At 45.6% G+C, this 15105-nt stretch overlaps 1 protein-coding gene across 8 annotated transcripts in view; it reads right to left on the bottom strand.

Annotated features, from left to right (window-relative positions):
* Positions 1 to 1851: 1851 nt before the first annotated feature.
* The window catches only part of LOC115160709 (bromodomain adjacent to zinc finger domain protein 2B), a 98949-nt gene continuing 85695 nt past the window's right edge, over positions 1852 to 15105 (bottom strand). For 7 of the 8 annotated variants that reach the window (XM_029711007.1, XM_029711013.1, XM_029711012.1 and 4 more), the window contains 14 exons: positions 14392 to 14627; positions 13617 to 13691; positions 13087 to 13330; positions 12820 to 12882; positions 12563 to 12707; positions 11627 to 12342; positions 11013 to 11265; positions 10689 to 10844; positions 9839 to 9999; positions 9485 to 9693; positions 5224 to 5359; positions 4083 to 4405; positions 3381 to 3524; positions 1852 to 3264 (listed from right to left, as the gene is read on the bottom strand). In XM_029711007.1, the coding sequence (XP_029566867.1) occupies positions 3108 to 3264; positions 3381 to 3524; positions 4083 to 4405; positions 5224 to 5359; positions 9485 to 9693; positions 9839 to 9999; positions 10689 to 10844; positions 11013 to 11265; positions 11627 to 12342; positions 12563 to 12707; positions 12820 to 12882; positions 13087 to 13330; positions 13617 to 13691; positions 14392 to 14627 (3018 nt within the window). In that variant the 3' untranslated portion in view covers positions 1852 to 3107. The remainder of the gene's footprint in view (positions 3265 to 3380; positions 3525 to 4082; positions 4406 to 5223; positions 5360 to 9484; positions 9694 to 9838; positions 10000 to 10688; positions 10845 to 11012; positions 11266 to 11626; positions 12343 to 12562; positions 12708 to 12819; positions 12883 to 13086; positions 13331 to 13616; positions 13692 to 14391; positions 14628 to 15105) is intronic. The other variant, XM_029711008.1, reaches the window with a different exon arrangement.

Genomic DNA, 15105 nt, shown 5'->3' on the forward strand with positions numbered 1-15105 from the left:
ACTTCTGGTCCCATGTATCATGAGTTGAAAAGAAAATAATCCAGAAATTGTCAGTACACACTCAAATGTTGTGCACAATTTTTTTCGCCAAGATAATCCATCCACCTGACAGGTGTGGCATATCAAGAAGCTGATTAAACAGCATGATCATTACACAGGTGCACCTTGTGCTGGGGACAATAAAAGGCCACTCTAAAATGGGCAGTTTTGTCACACAACACCACAGACGTCTCCAGTGTTGAGGGAGTGTGCAATTGGCATGCTGACTGCAGGAATTTCCTACCAAAGATTTTGCCAGAGAATTGAATGTTAATTTCTCAACCATAAGCCACCTCCAACAATGTTAGAGAATTTGACAGTACGTCCAACAGGCCTCACAACCGCAGTTTGCTGATGTCAAGGTTGTGAACAGTGGTGGTGGCAGTGGAGTTATGGTATGGGCAGGCATAAGCTACAGATCACCGCAATTGCATTTTATCAATGGCAATTTGAATGCAGAGATACCGTGGCGAGGTCCTGAGGCCCATTGTCGTGCCATTCTTCCGTCACCATCATCTCATCTTTCAGCATGATAATGCTCGGGTCCATGTCGCAAGGATCTGTACACAATTCCTAAAAGCTAAAAATGTCAAAGTTCTTCCATGGCCTGCATACTCACCAGACATGTCACCCATTGAGCATGTTTGGAATGCTCTGGATCGACATGTACGACAGCGTGTTCTGGTTCCAGCCAATGTCCAGCAATTTCGCACAGCTACTGAAGAGGAGTGGGACAACATTCCACAATCAACAGCCTGATCACCTCAATGTGAAGATGTCACGCTGTATGAGGCAAATGGCGGTCACACCACATACTGACTGGTTTTCTGATCCACGCACCTACCTTGTCTTATCTGTGACCAACAGATGCATATCTGTATTCCCAGTCATGTGAAGTCCATAGGTTTAGGCCTAATGAATTGATTTCAATTGACCGATTTCCTTATATGAATTGTAACTCAGTAAAATCTTTCAAAATTGTTGCATGTTGCGTTCATATTTTTCTTCAGTAAACATAGGTTGTGATAATTGGGTTTCTGACTCTGGAGACAGAGACCCCAAAAAAAATCCCTCTGCTTTTTTTTGTTGAGTGCTCCAAATCCTTTCTACCTCAAATTAGTCCTTTTGGAAGTTTTTCTTGGGAAGCCCTTTTTATGATTTTTGTCATTGTTGTTGAGCACCCCTTCTTTCCTTGCTGAAGCGAGATGGCCCACCTGCACTCATATAAACTCTTTAGACAAATCTAGTAATAATCCAATGACATTCAAATTACATTGCTAAATACCAGGCGTATGTTTTGCACTGAGTGTACAAAACATTAGGCACACCTGCTCTTTCTATGACAGACTGACCAGGTGAAAGCTATGATCCCTTATTGATGTCACTTGTTAAATCCACTTCAATCAGTGTAGCTGAAGGAGGAGACAGGTTAAAGAAGGATTTTTAAGACGGATTGTGTATGTGAACGGGGTATGTGAGTAGGTGCCAGGCTCACCGGTGAGTGTGTCAAGATCTGCAACGCTGCTGGGTTTAACGCTCAATAGTTTCCTGTGTGTATCAAGAATGGTCCTCCAGCCACAAGTATGGGAAGCATTGGAGTCAACATGGGCCAACATCCCCGTGGAACGCTTTCGACACCTTGTAGAGTCCATGACCCGAGGAATTGAGGCTGTTCTCAGGGCAAAAAGGGGTGGAATTCAATATTAGGAAGGTGTTCCTAATGTTTTGTACACTGTGTTTGCCCAGATATCCTACCAACATATATATTTGTAGTTGTAGTATGGAAAATGAAATATGACGGAATGCAAAATACAGAGTTGAAAAAGATCCTTTATATTAGATCCGTGCCCCACACACTAGTGAAAAATAATGCTCCTACAAAAAAAAGGGACTTTTCCCCCACAATATTCATAAATAAAATAACTTCAAGTACTCTGACTCAGGTACAAAGAAACTGCTGTACATGGCACCAGTAAACCATGACACAGCAAGATTCAAACACAGTGGTTATTACAAACGCTCTGTGTCCTTGTGTCTGTGGCAAAGCAAATGGAGAGAACATCTTTTATGAAAGGTACTGTGCACCACAATGGATAGGATGATAATGTCAGAATTCGAGGCCCACCAGAGTTGACATTTTGTATACACACACACACACACACACACACACACACACACACACACACACACCTTTTGAAGGAATGTAAACCAAAAGATTGAAATAATATCCCCCCCACACATTTGAGAGGGCAGGCATTACCCAGAGTGAAGAGACCACAGTGTATGCAGAGGATATACATTACAGGTAATATACACATGTATTTATCACTTTAGACTGAAATGAAACACCACAATCAAAGGCATAAACAATATTGGATTTCTTGTAACAATACTATATGTACACATATTACAAACAATACTTCATATTAACATGAATGAACAGTATATACAGATGTCATTGCTGCCTCACTGTCCGTGTGAAGTTAGCGAGCAATGTAAAGATACATTGAAATGCAGTGTTACAGTAATACCGTCAGGAATCTTGTGGTACCCCGGCGGCACAGAGCAGTGTAAACAATTAATTTTTTCCCTCTTGGCTTTTGTTTTATGTCCAAAAAAACAAACATCCGTGAGATTTTTGTTCAAGCAGTTTTGCTTTTTTTCTTCCTCGTCTTAGAAAACGGAACCATTTTCACTCATAAATAATTAACTAAATTAAATACATTCACTTTAATATTAATGATTTTTTTTTAAAGAAACTAAGTACAGTTAGGTGGAACGTTTTTGTTCCCAGTTACAGCTCTGATGTGGTTTCTTCTAGGAAATGGTATTGCACTTTAAAAAACACCCACCCCTTTTGTGTGAATCCCTTTGGGTGCATTTCTCTCCTCTTAAAAAAAAACTGCATTCTACTGTACATCACTGAAGTGAATGTGTAGAATTACAATTGTAAATTCATTTAGGTTCCCTGGTTGCTGACGGAGAGTCTTTAGACCAATCCAGTTGCTCTGCTTGTGGTTACTGCTGGTCCCATACAGTATAGTGAGGAAAAAGTAGTTCAAACTAGCCTAGTTGGTTTGTTTTAACAGCTCATTCCATCTATTCTCAAAAAACCTCCTCATGTTGTGTCCGGCTCGTCCAATGTCCGAATTGTCCTCATTAAACTTTTCACAGTTATCAAACACCAAGTTAACGTCGATTATAAACGTCTCCAGGTTCAAGTACCTGTAAATTGAGACAAATAAACATTTAATTATGACATTTATGAGACAGAATCATATAGGTATCAGACACACTGTATGCAGATCATTTTTCATACTAATATTGTATGGTACACGTACTGGCTGTTGACGAGCTTCTCTCGGATTGTGTAGAAATCCATGGGTTTCCTGATGACTTTCTTGTAGCCAGGGACAGATTTGGGGTTGACAGGGTTAAGGAAGGGCCAGGCATCCTGGTGACCCTCCAGCTCAACCAGTAGCACCCTTTGGAGAAAAAGGAGTCAACAAATCGAAGAACCTCAGATTAACTACAGTCTAGCATGGCAATGCATCACACACTACAGCAGCTAGTGTATGTTAGCCTGAGCACTAGCCTGTTTATGATTCCATAGCAACTGGGCCCGGGACGTTACCAGTATCACGATACTCGTTAGCATCGTGGCAAGGAAACAAAACAGGAAGCGGTTTAACTTCTTTAGGAAAACAGCCCTAATGTTGGAAACAAACATCATTATGTCACATTTATTTTCCAAGCTATAACACAATATTTTATATACAGCAGGTTTTTAAAAAGGACCAAAGACTTAGGTCTGCGTCTGGTTTTCATTTTTGCTATGGAAAAAAAATATTGCGATACTGGTAACGTCACAGCCCTAATGCCAACTCCCTGTCACTCATTGTCATGTCAAACATGTTTAGCTTGACAATGACAGCAATAGAGTCGGCAAGCGCACAAACAGATCTGGGACCAGTGTAAGTGTACATTGCTTACTGGGTCAATATAGTATTATACTAATGATGCAACCTCTAGTCATACTGTACCTGCACAACGTCAGATCCTTTTCATTGTCTCTGGCTGATGTGGCCGTCTTCGCCGCCTTCACACAGACGGGAGTACTGTCCTGCTTGGACTGCTTGGTGGCTGGGGTCCCCTCTCCTGGGCTCTTCCTCTTTTTGGGCTCTTTACTCACTTTTTTTGGCATGCTGCTGCTGGTGCTGGCAGCATCGTCCTCAGAGACCTCTCCGCTGGCTACAGACGACGGTTTCCTGCTCCGTTTTACCTCGGTGGTTTTCTTCCCTCCTCGCCCGGCTGCCCCCGCTCGGCTCTGCTGCTGCTTCTTACTCTTGGGGGATTGACCGCTTGCCTGAATGACATAAAATATGCATTTCGCATTTAGCGAGGATCACACTTGTCATCGTTGAATTGAATGAATATGAGGGGGAGGTGAGATACACAACGGGTTGGACCATACTTTGCTCGTCAATCATTTCGAAAAATGTTTTACCTCAACTGGAAATCAAATGATCATTGTTAAAACAGTGGAAGAATCAAATGCATTATTATTTAAATATTGAAAAGGTGTGGGCGACAGAAAAACAGAATAGCGCAATTTGAAAGCAATATGGCATAGTCTTACAAGTACTGGAAATAGATGCAGTGGGAACATGTGGGTCTGGGCAGGTGTGATGTCATTATTTGTGTGTGTCTGTCTGTTGTCGGTATATGTTTATACAGTGAGCGCCAGAAGTATTGGGACAGTGACACATTATTTGTTGTTTTGGCTCTGTACTCCAGCACTTTGAATTTGAAATGATACAATGACTATGAGGTTAAAGTGCAGACTGTCTTTAATTTGTTTTGGTTGTGTTTCAGATTATTTTGTGTCCAATAGAAATGAATGGTAAATAATGTATTGTGTCATTTTAGAGTCACTTTTATTGTAAATAAGAATATAATATGTTTCTAAACACCTCTACATTCAATTTTTTTTAACAATAAAAGTGACTCCAAAATGACACAATACATTATTTACCATTCATTTCTATTGGACACAAAATAATCTGAAACACAACCAAAACAAACAGCAAATGCACCCAACAAGTTTGTAGAGTCATAAGCATGGGGTCTGAATACTTTCCGAATGCACTGTACTTCAAATAAACTCTATCCGAGAACACGTACCACTTTCATGATGGATCTCTCCCAGGCAATGGACTTCTGGAGCTGCTGGATGCAGAGAGACAGTTGGGCGGCGCTGCAGACCTCACCCATGGCCTTGCGCCATACCTTCATGCCTGGGGCCAGTTCTTCTTCCCCCCTGAGAAGATGGAGACAGACAACGTGATCAGAGAACCAACCACTCACAACATCACATAAAACAATCAGAAACATTAGCCAAGCCCACTGCCAACAGCAGTGCACAGAAAGCCACGAGAGTGGAAGTGTTTTGGTCACAGCGGACATGGTTAAGAGATGCTGTATAATACTCCACAGACCTGGTGACTGACATACTTCATAGTACTGTAGGGATGGGCATTTGGCATTATTTCACAATTCAAATAATATCATGACATTTGTTCAAATATCCAGGTAGTCTAGATAGATAGAGACACATATATATTACACACACACACACACACACACACACACACACACACACGCTCAACTCTTGACCAATCAAAATGAAGCAAATGTGCATGGCAGAGGTAAACAGCAGACCGGCTGCTTTTCTCCAGTCGTTATCCACTTAAGCAAGTTGGCAAGTAGCCAAGTGGTTCAGAGCATTGGCTAGTAACTGAAAGGTCGCTGGTTCGAATCCCCGAGCAGACTAGGTTAAAATCTGTAATTTTGCCCTTGAGCAAGGCACTTAACCCTAATTGCTCATGTAAGCCGGTCTGGATAAGAGCATCTGCTAAATGACCAGTCTGATTTTCACCATTATAGAATTGATTCTGTTACAAAAAAGTTTTCTGGTGAGTGTTTTTCATTGATTTGTGTCAGGTCTTGTGGAAACTCTTAGGTGTGCGCCTATAATTGCTATTTGAAGTGGGGAAAACAGCATACCGATGTGAAATCAAATTTTATTTTCAACAGGTGTAGACCTTACAGTGAAATGCTTACTTATAAGCCCTTATCCAACAATGCAGTTAAGAAAAATACGTGTTAAGTAAAAAGAAATAAAGGTAACACATAATTAAAGAGCAGCAGTAAAATAACAATAGCGAGGCTATATACAGGGGGTACCGGTACAGAGTCAATGTGCGGGGGCACCGGTTAGTCGAGGTAATTGAGGTAATATGTACATGTAGGTAGAGTTAAAGTGACTGTGCATAGATAATAAACAGAGAATAGCTGCAGCATATAAGGGGGGGGGGGGGGGGGGGGGGCATTGCAAATAGTCTGGGTAGACACTTTATTAGCTGTTCAAGAGTCTTAATGGCTTGGGGGTAGAAGCTGTTGAGAAGCCTTTTGGACTTAGACTTGGTGCTCCGGTACCGCTTGCCGTGGGGTAGCAGAGAGAACAGTCTATGACTAGGGTGGCTGGAGTCTTTGGCAATTTTAGGGCCTTCCTCTGACACCGCCTGGTATAGAGATCCTGGATGGCAGGAAGCTTGGCCCCAGTGATGTACTGGGCCGTACGCACTACCCTCTGTAGCGCCTTGCGGTCAGAGGCCGAGCAGTTGCCATACCAGGCAGTGATGCAACCAGTCAAGATGCTCTTGATAGTGCAGCTGTAGAACCTTTTGAGGATCTGAGGACCCATGCCAAATCTTTTCAGTCTCCTGAGGGGGAATAGGTTTTGTCGTGCCCTCTGCACGACTGTCTTGGTGTGCTTGGACCATGTTAGTTTGTTGGTGATGTGGACACTAAGGAACTTGAAGCTCTCAACCTGTTTCACTACAGCCCCGTCAATGAGAATGGGGGTGTGCTCTACCCTTTTCCTGTAGTCCACAATCATCTCCTTTGTCTTGATCACGTTGAGGGAGTGGTTGTTGTACTGGCACCACACAGCCAGTACTCTGACCTCCTCCCTATAGGCTGTCTCATCGTTGTCGGTGATCAGGCCTACCACTGCTGTGTCATCAGCAAACTTAATGATGGTGTTGGAGCCGTGCCTGGCCATGCAGTCTTGAGTGAACAGGGAGTACAGGAGGAGACTGAGCACGCACCCCTGAGGGGCCCCTGTGTTGAGGATCAGCATGGCGGATGTGTTGTTACCTACCCTTACCACCTGGGGGCGACCCGTCAGGAAGTCCAGGATCCAGGTGCAGAGGGAGGTGTTTAGTCCCAGGATTCTTAGCTTAGTGATGAGCTTTGAGGGCACTATGGTGTTGAACACTGAGCTGTAGTCAATGAATAGCATTCTCACATAGGTGTTCCTTTTGTCCAGGTGGGAAAGGGTAGTGTGGAGTGTAATAGAGATTGCATCATCTGTGGATCTGTTGGGGCGGTATGCAAATTGGAGTGGGTCTATGGTTTCTGGGATAATGGTGTTGATGTGAGCCATGACCAGCCTTTCAAAGCACTTCATGGCTACAGACGTGAGTGCTACGGGTCGGTAGTCATTTAGGCAGGTTACCTTAGTGTTCTTGGGTACAGGGACTATGGTGGTCTGCTTGAAACATGTCAGTATTACAGACTCAGACAGGGAGAGGTTGAAAATGTCAGTGAAGACACTTGCCAGTTGGTCAGCGCATGCTCGGATTACACGTCCTGGTAATCCATCTGGCCTGCAGCCTTGTGAATGTTGACCTGTTTAAAGGTCTTACTCACATCGGCTACGGAGAGCGTGATCACGCAGTCATCCGGAACAGCTGATGCTCTCATGCATGTTTCCGTGTTACTTGCCTCGAAGCGAGCATAGAAGTAATTTAGCTCGTCTGGTAGGCTCGAGTCATTGGGCTCGTGGCTGTTCTTACCTTTGTAGTCTAATAGTTTGCACATCCGACGAGCGTCGGAGCCGGTGTAGTACGATTCGATCTTAGTCCTGTATTGATGCTTTGCCTGTTTGATGGTTCGTCGGAGGGCATCGTGGGATTTCTTATAAGCTTCCGGGTAAGAGTCCCGCTCCTTGAAGGCGGCAGCTCTACCCTTTAGCTCAGTGCGGATGTTGCCTGTAATCCATGGCTTCTGGTTGGTGTATGTACGTACAGTCACTGTGGGGACGACGTCATTGATGCACTTATTGATAAAGCCAGTGACTGATGTGGTGTACTCGGAAGAATCCTGGAACATATTCCAGTCTGTGCTAGCAAAACAGTCCTGTAGCTTAGCATCTGCTTCATCTGACCACTTTTTAACTGACCGAGTCATTGATGCTTCCTGCTTTAGTTTTTGCTTGTAAGCAGGAATCAGGAGGATATAATTATGGTCAGATTTGCCAAATGGAGGGCGAGGGCATGTTTTGTATGTGTCTCTGTGTGTGGAGTAAAGGTGGTCTATAGTTTTTTTCCCTCTGGTTGCACGTGACATGCTGGTAGAAATGAGCTAAAACGGATTTAAGTTTCCCTGCATTAAAGTCCCCGGCCACTAGGAGCGTCGCCTCTGGATGAGCATTTTCCTGTTTGCTTATGGCCTTATACAGCTCATTGTTTGCGGTCTTAGTGCCAGCATCGGTTTGTGGTGGTAAATAGACAGCTACGAAGAACATAGATGACATAAGATATTGCAGTTTTTAATGTTCCGTTGGTAGGATATACGTGGTTGTAGTTCGTTTTATAATCCAATGATTGTAAATTGGCTAATAGGACCAGTGGTAAAGGTAAATTACCCACTGACCGCCAGATCCTTTAAAGGCACCCCAAACCTTCGTCCTCGATATCTCCGTCTCTTTCCCCTGCAAATGACGGGGATGAGGGCCTTGTCGGGTGTCCCTCTCGTCCGACTCGTTAAAGAAAAAAATTGTCTTTCAATACGAGGTGAGTAATCGCTGTCCTGATTTCTACAAGCTCTTTCTAGAATCTCAGGTCAGACTGTAGGGCTAAATGCGCAGCCGTAAGCTCAACATATAGTTATAATAACGACATGCAAAATTCTCATGGTGTATCCTTGTCGGTAACAATGTCACTCAGATACCACGGCAGCCTGATTGTAAGTCAATGAGTTGACATAGAACCACGGTTACCAGTGTGATGCAGCATGCAGAGCTACAGTACAGACCGGCTTCCAAAGAGACAGATACATTAAGGGACTTCACAAATGAAGAAAAACCACAATGCACACAGCAGCAAAAAGAGAGGGAGAGAGAAACAGACAACCAAGACACCGAAATAGGCCCCAGTGAAGCAGAGGAAAGCCCAAAGAAGTGTTCAAATGGGAATCTGGATGACCCTACCCTTCACCATCAACACTACTACATGGTGTGGGAGCAGGGACAGTGAATGTACCCATCACATTATCCAGTTTGACCTGAATGGTGGTACTTAAGGGGCTCTTCAGGTACCTTCGCTCGATGTTCCTCTCCAGCTCGGCTAGCCGTGTTACAGCGATATCTAGGGGGTTGTTGACGCGCCGCACCAGGCTGCAACCGCCATTGGCCGCCTCCTCCCCTGCAAGCTGCTCCTCTCCTGCTAGAAGCAGCTTAGTGAAGGGCTTGTGTTCATGGTAGACCAGGTCCTCTCTCTCTGACTGGGGCTCCGGATACATCCAACCCTGGGAGGAAATAGGAAGACAAACAGTCGTTTGTGTGTACATGCGGAAGGAACACTGTATTCAGCGTCGTCTTTCCCCATTGCAGATAGATTCCTTCTCCACTACATACCACATGGATAGAGTGCTATAAAAGGATGCACTGTACCTTAACCTGCAGGCTGGCCGAAGTGACCTTCCTCTCCAGCTCCTCCACCTGCTGCAGAACAGCGATGTCCATCTCCATGGCCTGCTCCTCCACACACCAGCTCTCCACTGTCTCCTCGCTCACCCCATTCTCTTCCAGCTTGGACTCGTCTATCACCGCCGCTGAAGCGAGAGAGGGAGGGAAAGAAAAGAGAGAAAGGGGGAGAGAGAAGGAGAATGAGAGAGAGGGGGAGACAGATCAATAGGGATAAACTCAGGACCCCCCCCCCCCCCCCCCCCAAAACACGTTGTTTTCTTAGTATGTACTGTGAAGTTTGGGAAGGATATTTTCTAATATAGGGATGCAGTGTTTCCCCTGCCATTTGTATTGGGACGGCGGGCTCCCCTGCCTAGCTCTGTAGAGATGAGCCATTGTAACATCATGCATGCAGACAATCTTCAGTTTAGAATATATTTGACATCAAAGTTACAGAATTCAAAGCTGTAAGACAGCCTCATTCAATCGCACCAACATGCTGCAAGTGATTATGAACCTAAGGAATGGTGGTAAAGACCATGTTAGCTCTGAATGATGCATCCACTCTCCCCCTGCAGTGGGTTGACATTTCAGTGTCATTTTAAAACTGAGGTCATGCATGCTACCACATTATTAAAGGTCAGATTTAAAGAGTCACCAGATACTTTGGACATCTATAAGGACTCATTTGAAATGGCACTCTATTCCCTTTAATAGTGCACTACTGTATTACCCTATTTCCTATGGGCCCTGGTGAAAAGTAGTGCACTTTATAAAAAAAATAGTGTGTAATTTGAGAATTGTATATGTGTTAACCCTAGTCTAAACCACTCACCATCTCTGTTTTTGGCACAGGCCTGTGCAATGTACTCCATGTGTTTCTGGATCTGTTTCTGCAGGGCCCTCTCTCTGATACCTCTGTTGTGCAAGGCCTTGACCAAGCTCCTCAACTCCTCCATGTCTGCCACTCTCCACCAGCCTGACAGCATCTCTACAACACACACACCTAAGTTATTAAGACTTCTGTAAATAAAATCCATGACATCACATAATGAAAAGTGGAAATTCTTGGCAGCCACTTAAAATCCTCCACACTGCTTGAATGTGCTGTGTCATCTCCCATCTTTCCTATCAGCGGGTGGCAGTGTGCCATGCTTACCCTCTGGAATGGGCAGTGGGTCGGGGTAGTCCTGGGTCTTGGCCACCTCCACCACGGGGGGCAGGGCAGAGGGGTGCTTCGCTCCAGGGGGCACTGCCAGGAAGGGGTTGCCGTTACCCTCCCCATGGTGGTAGGCAGCCGCCAGCGTGGAGGGGGGCAGTGGACTGGCAGAGAAGGGCAGGGTGGGGATCATCATGCCACCGGGCCATCCACAGAATGGCAGACCTATCATATGGACGCCAGACTTCACCTGCTTGGAGGAGTTCATGAACCAGAGAAATGCACAGGCAGTGGTGAGGAGTGTGAACGTTATGTAGCAGAACTTGGTTCACTGACAACTAGCACAAATGGCGTCTATAGATAAAGCTATGATAAAAGGAACACGGCTAAAGAATAACAAATCTTACATGAACATAAGGGGGTGGTTTCCTAGAGACAGATTACACCTAGTCCAGGACACGGATTCACGAGTGTCCGGGAAATCAGCTTCAGTACAGCACTTATGGGACAACATCAAAAGCCTGCCTGGTATGCCGGTCAGTAGCAATATGCTTACACCATGTTAACAATAATCCTAGAGGATCAGAGATGGAGATATGGTGCAGGGGACCTACCTGGAGAGCTGAAAAAGGGAAGTTATTGATCCCAGTGGTGGGATTGCTGGGGCTGGCTGAGGTGGAGGCTAGGGAATTAGAAGACAGGGAGGAGGGGGACTTGGGCCTGGTGGTTGAGGAGGAATAGGGGGAGGAGGCCGGGGGGGTGGTGGTGGAGCTGGTGGTGACAGACGACTCGTCACACGGGGAGCGGGGCAGCAGGCTGAACCAGTGGCAGTTTTTCTCCGTCAGCACCCTGAAGAGCTGATCATTGGGCTGGAGCTGCTGCTGCTGGGGGCTGGAGGACATCTTCCCTGGGCCGCTACTGAGGTAGAGCGGGCTGAGGGCTGTGGAAGGCTCCGCTTTCACCTCTGGACACAGCGGAGAGGGAGATGCAGAGGGGTTGCTGTGTAGTGTAGTCTGAATGGTGGGGCGGATAGGGGAGGCTACTGTGGTGGGGACTTTGGCTAGACTACAGCTCAGACTGTGAGGGTGGTTGTCTGAGTCCGGGGACATCTTGGCCACCTCCAGGAGTTTGCTGAGTTTGGAGAAAGAGCCGGGCTTCTGGAGGAAGAGGTTGAGGGTGTGCTTGTCTGGTGTGGCGGTGTTCTTGTTACAGCTACCCTCCAGGGTGGACGCCCCTAGCCTCTCCTGCGGCCTCCTTTCCACCTCCTCCTTCACCTGGACCAGCTCTGTGCTCCTCAGTCTCTCTCTCTCCTTTTCCAGCTCCTCTGCTCCTGGAAAAGATAGTAATATTATTAACCACATTGTTCTAGAAAGCGAATTACCCAAACTCACGTATATAATATAAAGACCTTACTGATCTGAAGCCATGTCACTAGGAGAAGAAGCTGAATTGGGTTATCCAAATGAACTATATTATCCCAATAGTGAGTTGATAAAGTAAGTACCAACAAGTGTGGTGCCCATATGTCATGTCAGTGTTTTAAGTCTCACCTTCGCCACTCTCCATACCCTCCACAAAGACACCCCCACACTGTGGCAGCACCCAATAACGGCGCTTGTAGCGGTCCTGGCCGAACATCATGGAGCGCAACGAGTGGGACGACTCAAAGAGCTTCCGTCTGATCTGACTCTGTTGCTAGAGAGAGAAAACACAAATGGTATCAAGGCCGAGGTCTTTTCTGCCCAGGAAACTGACCCTCATAAAAAAAAAAAATTGAAAACTCCCTTTGATCCCATTGGGTATCAACCTTGGTTAATTTGTCGATCTGTTTCTCCAGCTCCTCTACACTGGATGTCTGGTCCCCATCATCCTGGATGGGAAAGATCACATTCATTTGACACCAGAGGAGAGGCTGACATTTACAATAGAGAAACAATGACTGAGGCTGTGTCCCAAATGGCCCCCTATTCACTATGTAGTGTAATACAGTGAATAGGGTGCCACTTGGGACAACTCCATTGTCATTTGGTTCAGTGGATAGATCATGTGGAAAGGTGACAATTTCCTCACTGACCTCATCCTCACAGGTTTCCACTTTCTTCCCTTTCTTCCCTGTCTCCTCCTCCTCCTCCTCTTCCTCGTCGTCGTCTTCATCCCCCTGATCCTCGCTGTCCTCGTCATCATCCTCGTCCTCCTCGCTATCCCCTCCTTTCCTCTTGCGTTTCTGTCCGGGGGTGGGTGTATCCAGGGACTGGGTCTCCTCTCCCCCCACACCGCTGTCCCTCTTCCCAGTCTTCTTGGCGTGGCTGGTCCTCAGCCTGGAACAAGAGAACCAGCAGGAGGATAAGAGTGGCAAATGTTTTCCTTAGCTTTAGTATCATACTATATAAAAACCTTTAAAAAGCCTAAACAATCAAATTCACATTTATTCGAAGTATAACTTCAAACAAGTCTGTCACAATACAAAAGAAATAGAGGGACAACAGCAAATTCTGTTCTGATATCCATCATTTTTCACTGGACACCCATTTGGTAATACAGGTCTGTTAATGTATGTCACGCAGTCTTCTCCTGAGTGCTCCTTGAGATGACTCGGGTGCTCACTTGCGAAGCGTGCCCTCGATGACCCACTTGTCCCGTCGCAGGTTGGTCATGTGATCGATGTTCTTGTCGATCTCGCTGCAAAGAAGCACAAAGCACCAATTTTAGATAGGTCGGCTTTGTTAATCAATGCCAAAAAAGGGGAAGTAAGGCTTTAGTGGCACAATTTTACTTGAGCAACAGGATTGTATTTTCAAGCATTGCCAGTTGTATCACCTAATCTACCTCAGGTACAGGCAGTGACTTGAAAAGGGTTTCAGGTTTGACGCAACCCAATGAAACGCTCTATGACAACACAACTCTTGATATTAGAGGTAGAACATTAAAAAAAATGCAAGTCTCAATGAATAAAACAATACTATGTCCAGCAAAACCCGCTTCATGCTCAAAGATGAGTGACGCAGGCGTCAGTCCGCTAAAAGAATCTGTGCTCAGAATAACGTTGAGCTCCAGTCAATCCATATTGCGTGATTGAAATTTAAAAGGCAAAGTTTCCCGCGTTAGCGGAGACTGCATTTCCGGGTAAATGCTGCATATGTCGGCTCAGTCGGAAATGACCTTTACTTTTCTATATTTCTATAGCTTTACAGGTTGAATAGAGCCCCGTAATAATTTTTTGATTGGACACTGAACATCAAATATCAACAAAGTAGTTTCCCACATGCAAGCCTAAAGCACTTACCTTGACATTGTTTGTCTAAATAACAGACCGTATCAGTGCTGTGATCTAGATCGCAGACCAGACTGCTGTGGCTAAGAGTTCAGTGTCCTCTCTTACCTGACCACACTCTTACTGCAGGACAGCTCGTTGACCAGGAAGGCCAGGACCGAGGCCTTCTGTGTGGCTGTGTGGGCCTGGAAAGCCTTGGTCTTCAGACTGGCCGTGACCTCCCCCAGATCAGTCTGCATCTCCGTCCCCCCACAGTGAGCCTCCATGTAGACCCGCAGCACCTCTGACACGTTATCCCGGTTGATGACCACATTACTCACGTGGTCCCCCAGGGCCGTCTTGGTCTGGCGGGGCGGAGAGGGACATATATCGGTAAACACTTTATTTGAAGGGTCTCAAGTAGATGTTCAATAACTGTCAACGACGCTTCAACTAACTGTCTACTAAACCTAACCTTAGCAAGCAGTTGCTTATCAACAAACTGTTGGTTGATCTTATGACCATCTATACACGACTGTCCAAATGAAATGTGACCCATATCGTTTTCACGTTTTATTGACAGGTTTGCAAAAGATATGTAGAGGGATACAGGAGAGAAAGTGAGTGGTGGAACGGGGGATCGAACCGCTGCCTTTAGGGGCATAATGCAGTCCAGCCTACGGCACAGGCGAGGACAGTTAGAGGGGACTACATTCTTCTCTTTTCAGGGATACATTTTCCCTCGACGTCGACTGAGGCTCCATAATAGGCGACAGTCATCTGGGATCCTTGAAGGAATAATGGAAAGCCACATGAAAGCGTGACTAAGCCCTTTAGATTAGC

This window comes from Salmo trutta, chromosome 24 (genome assembly GCF_901001165.1).
Source record: "Salmo trutta chromosome 24, fSalTru1.1, whole genome shotgun sequence".
Classification (NCBI taxonomy): domain Eukaryota; kingdom Metazoa; phylum Chordata; class Actinopteri; order Salmoniformes; family Salmonidae; genus Salmo; species Salmo trutta.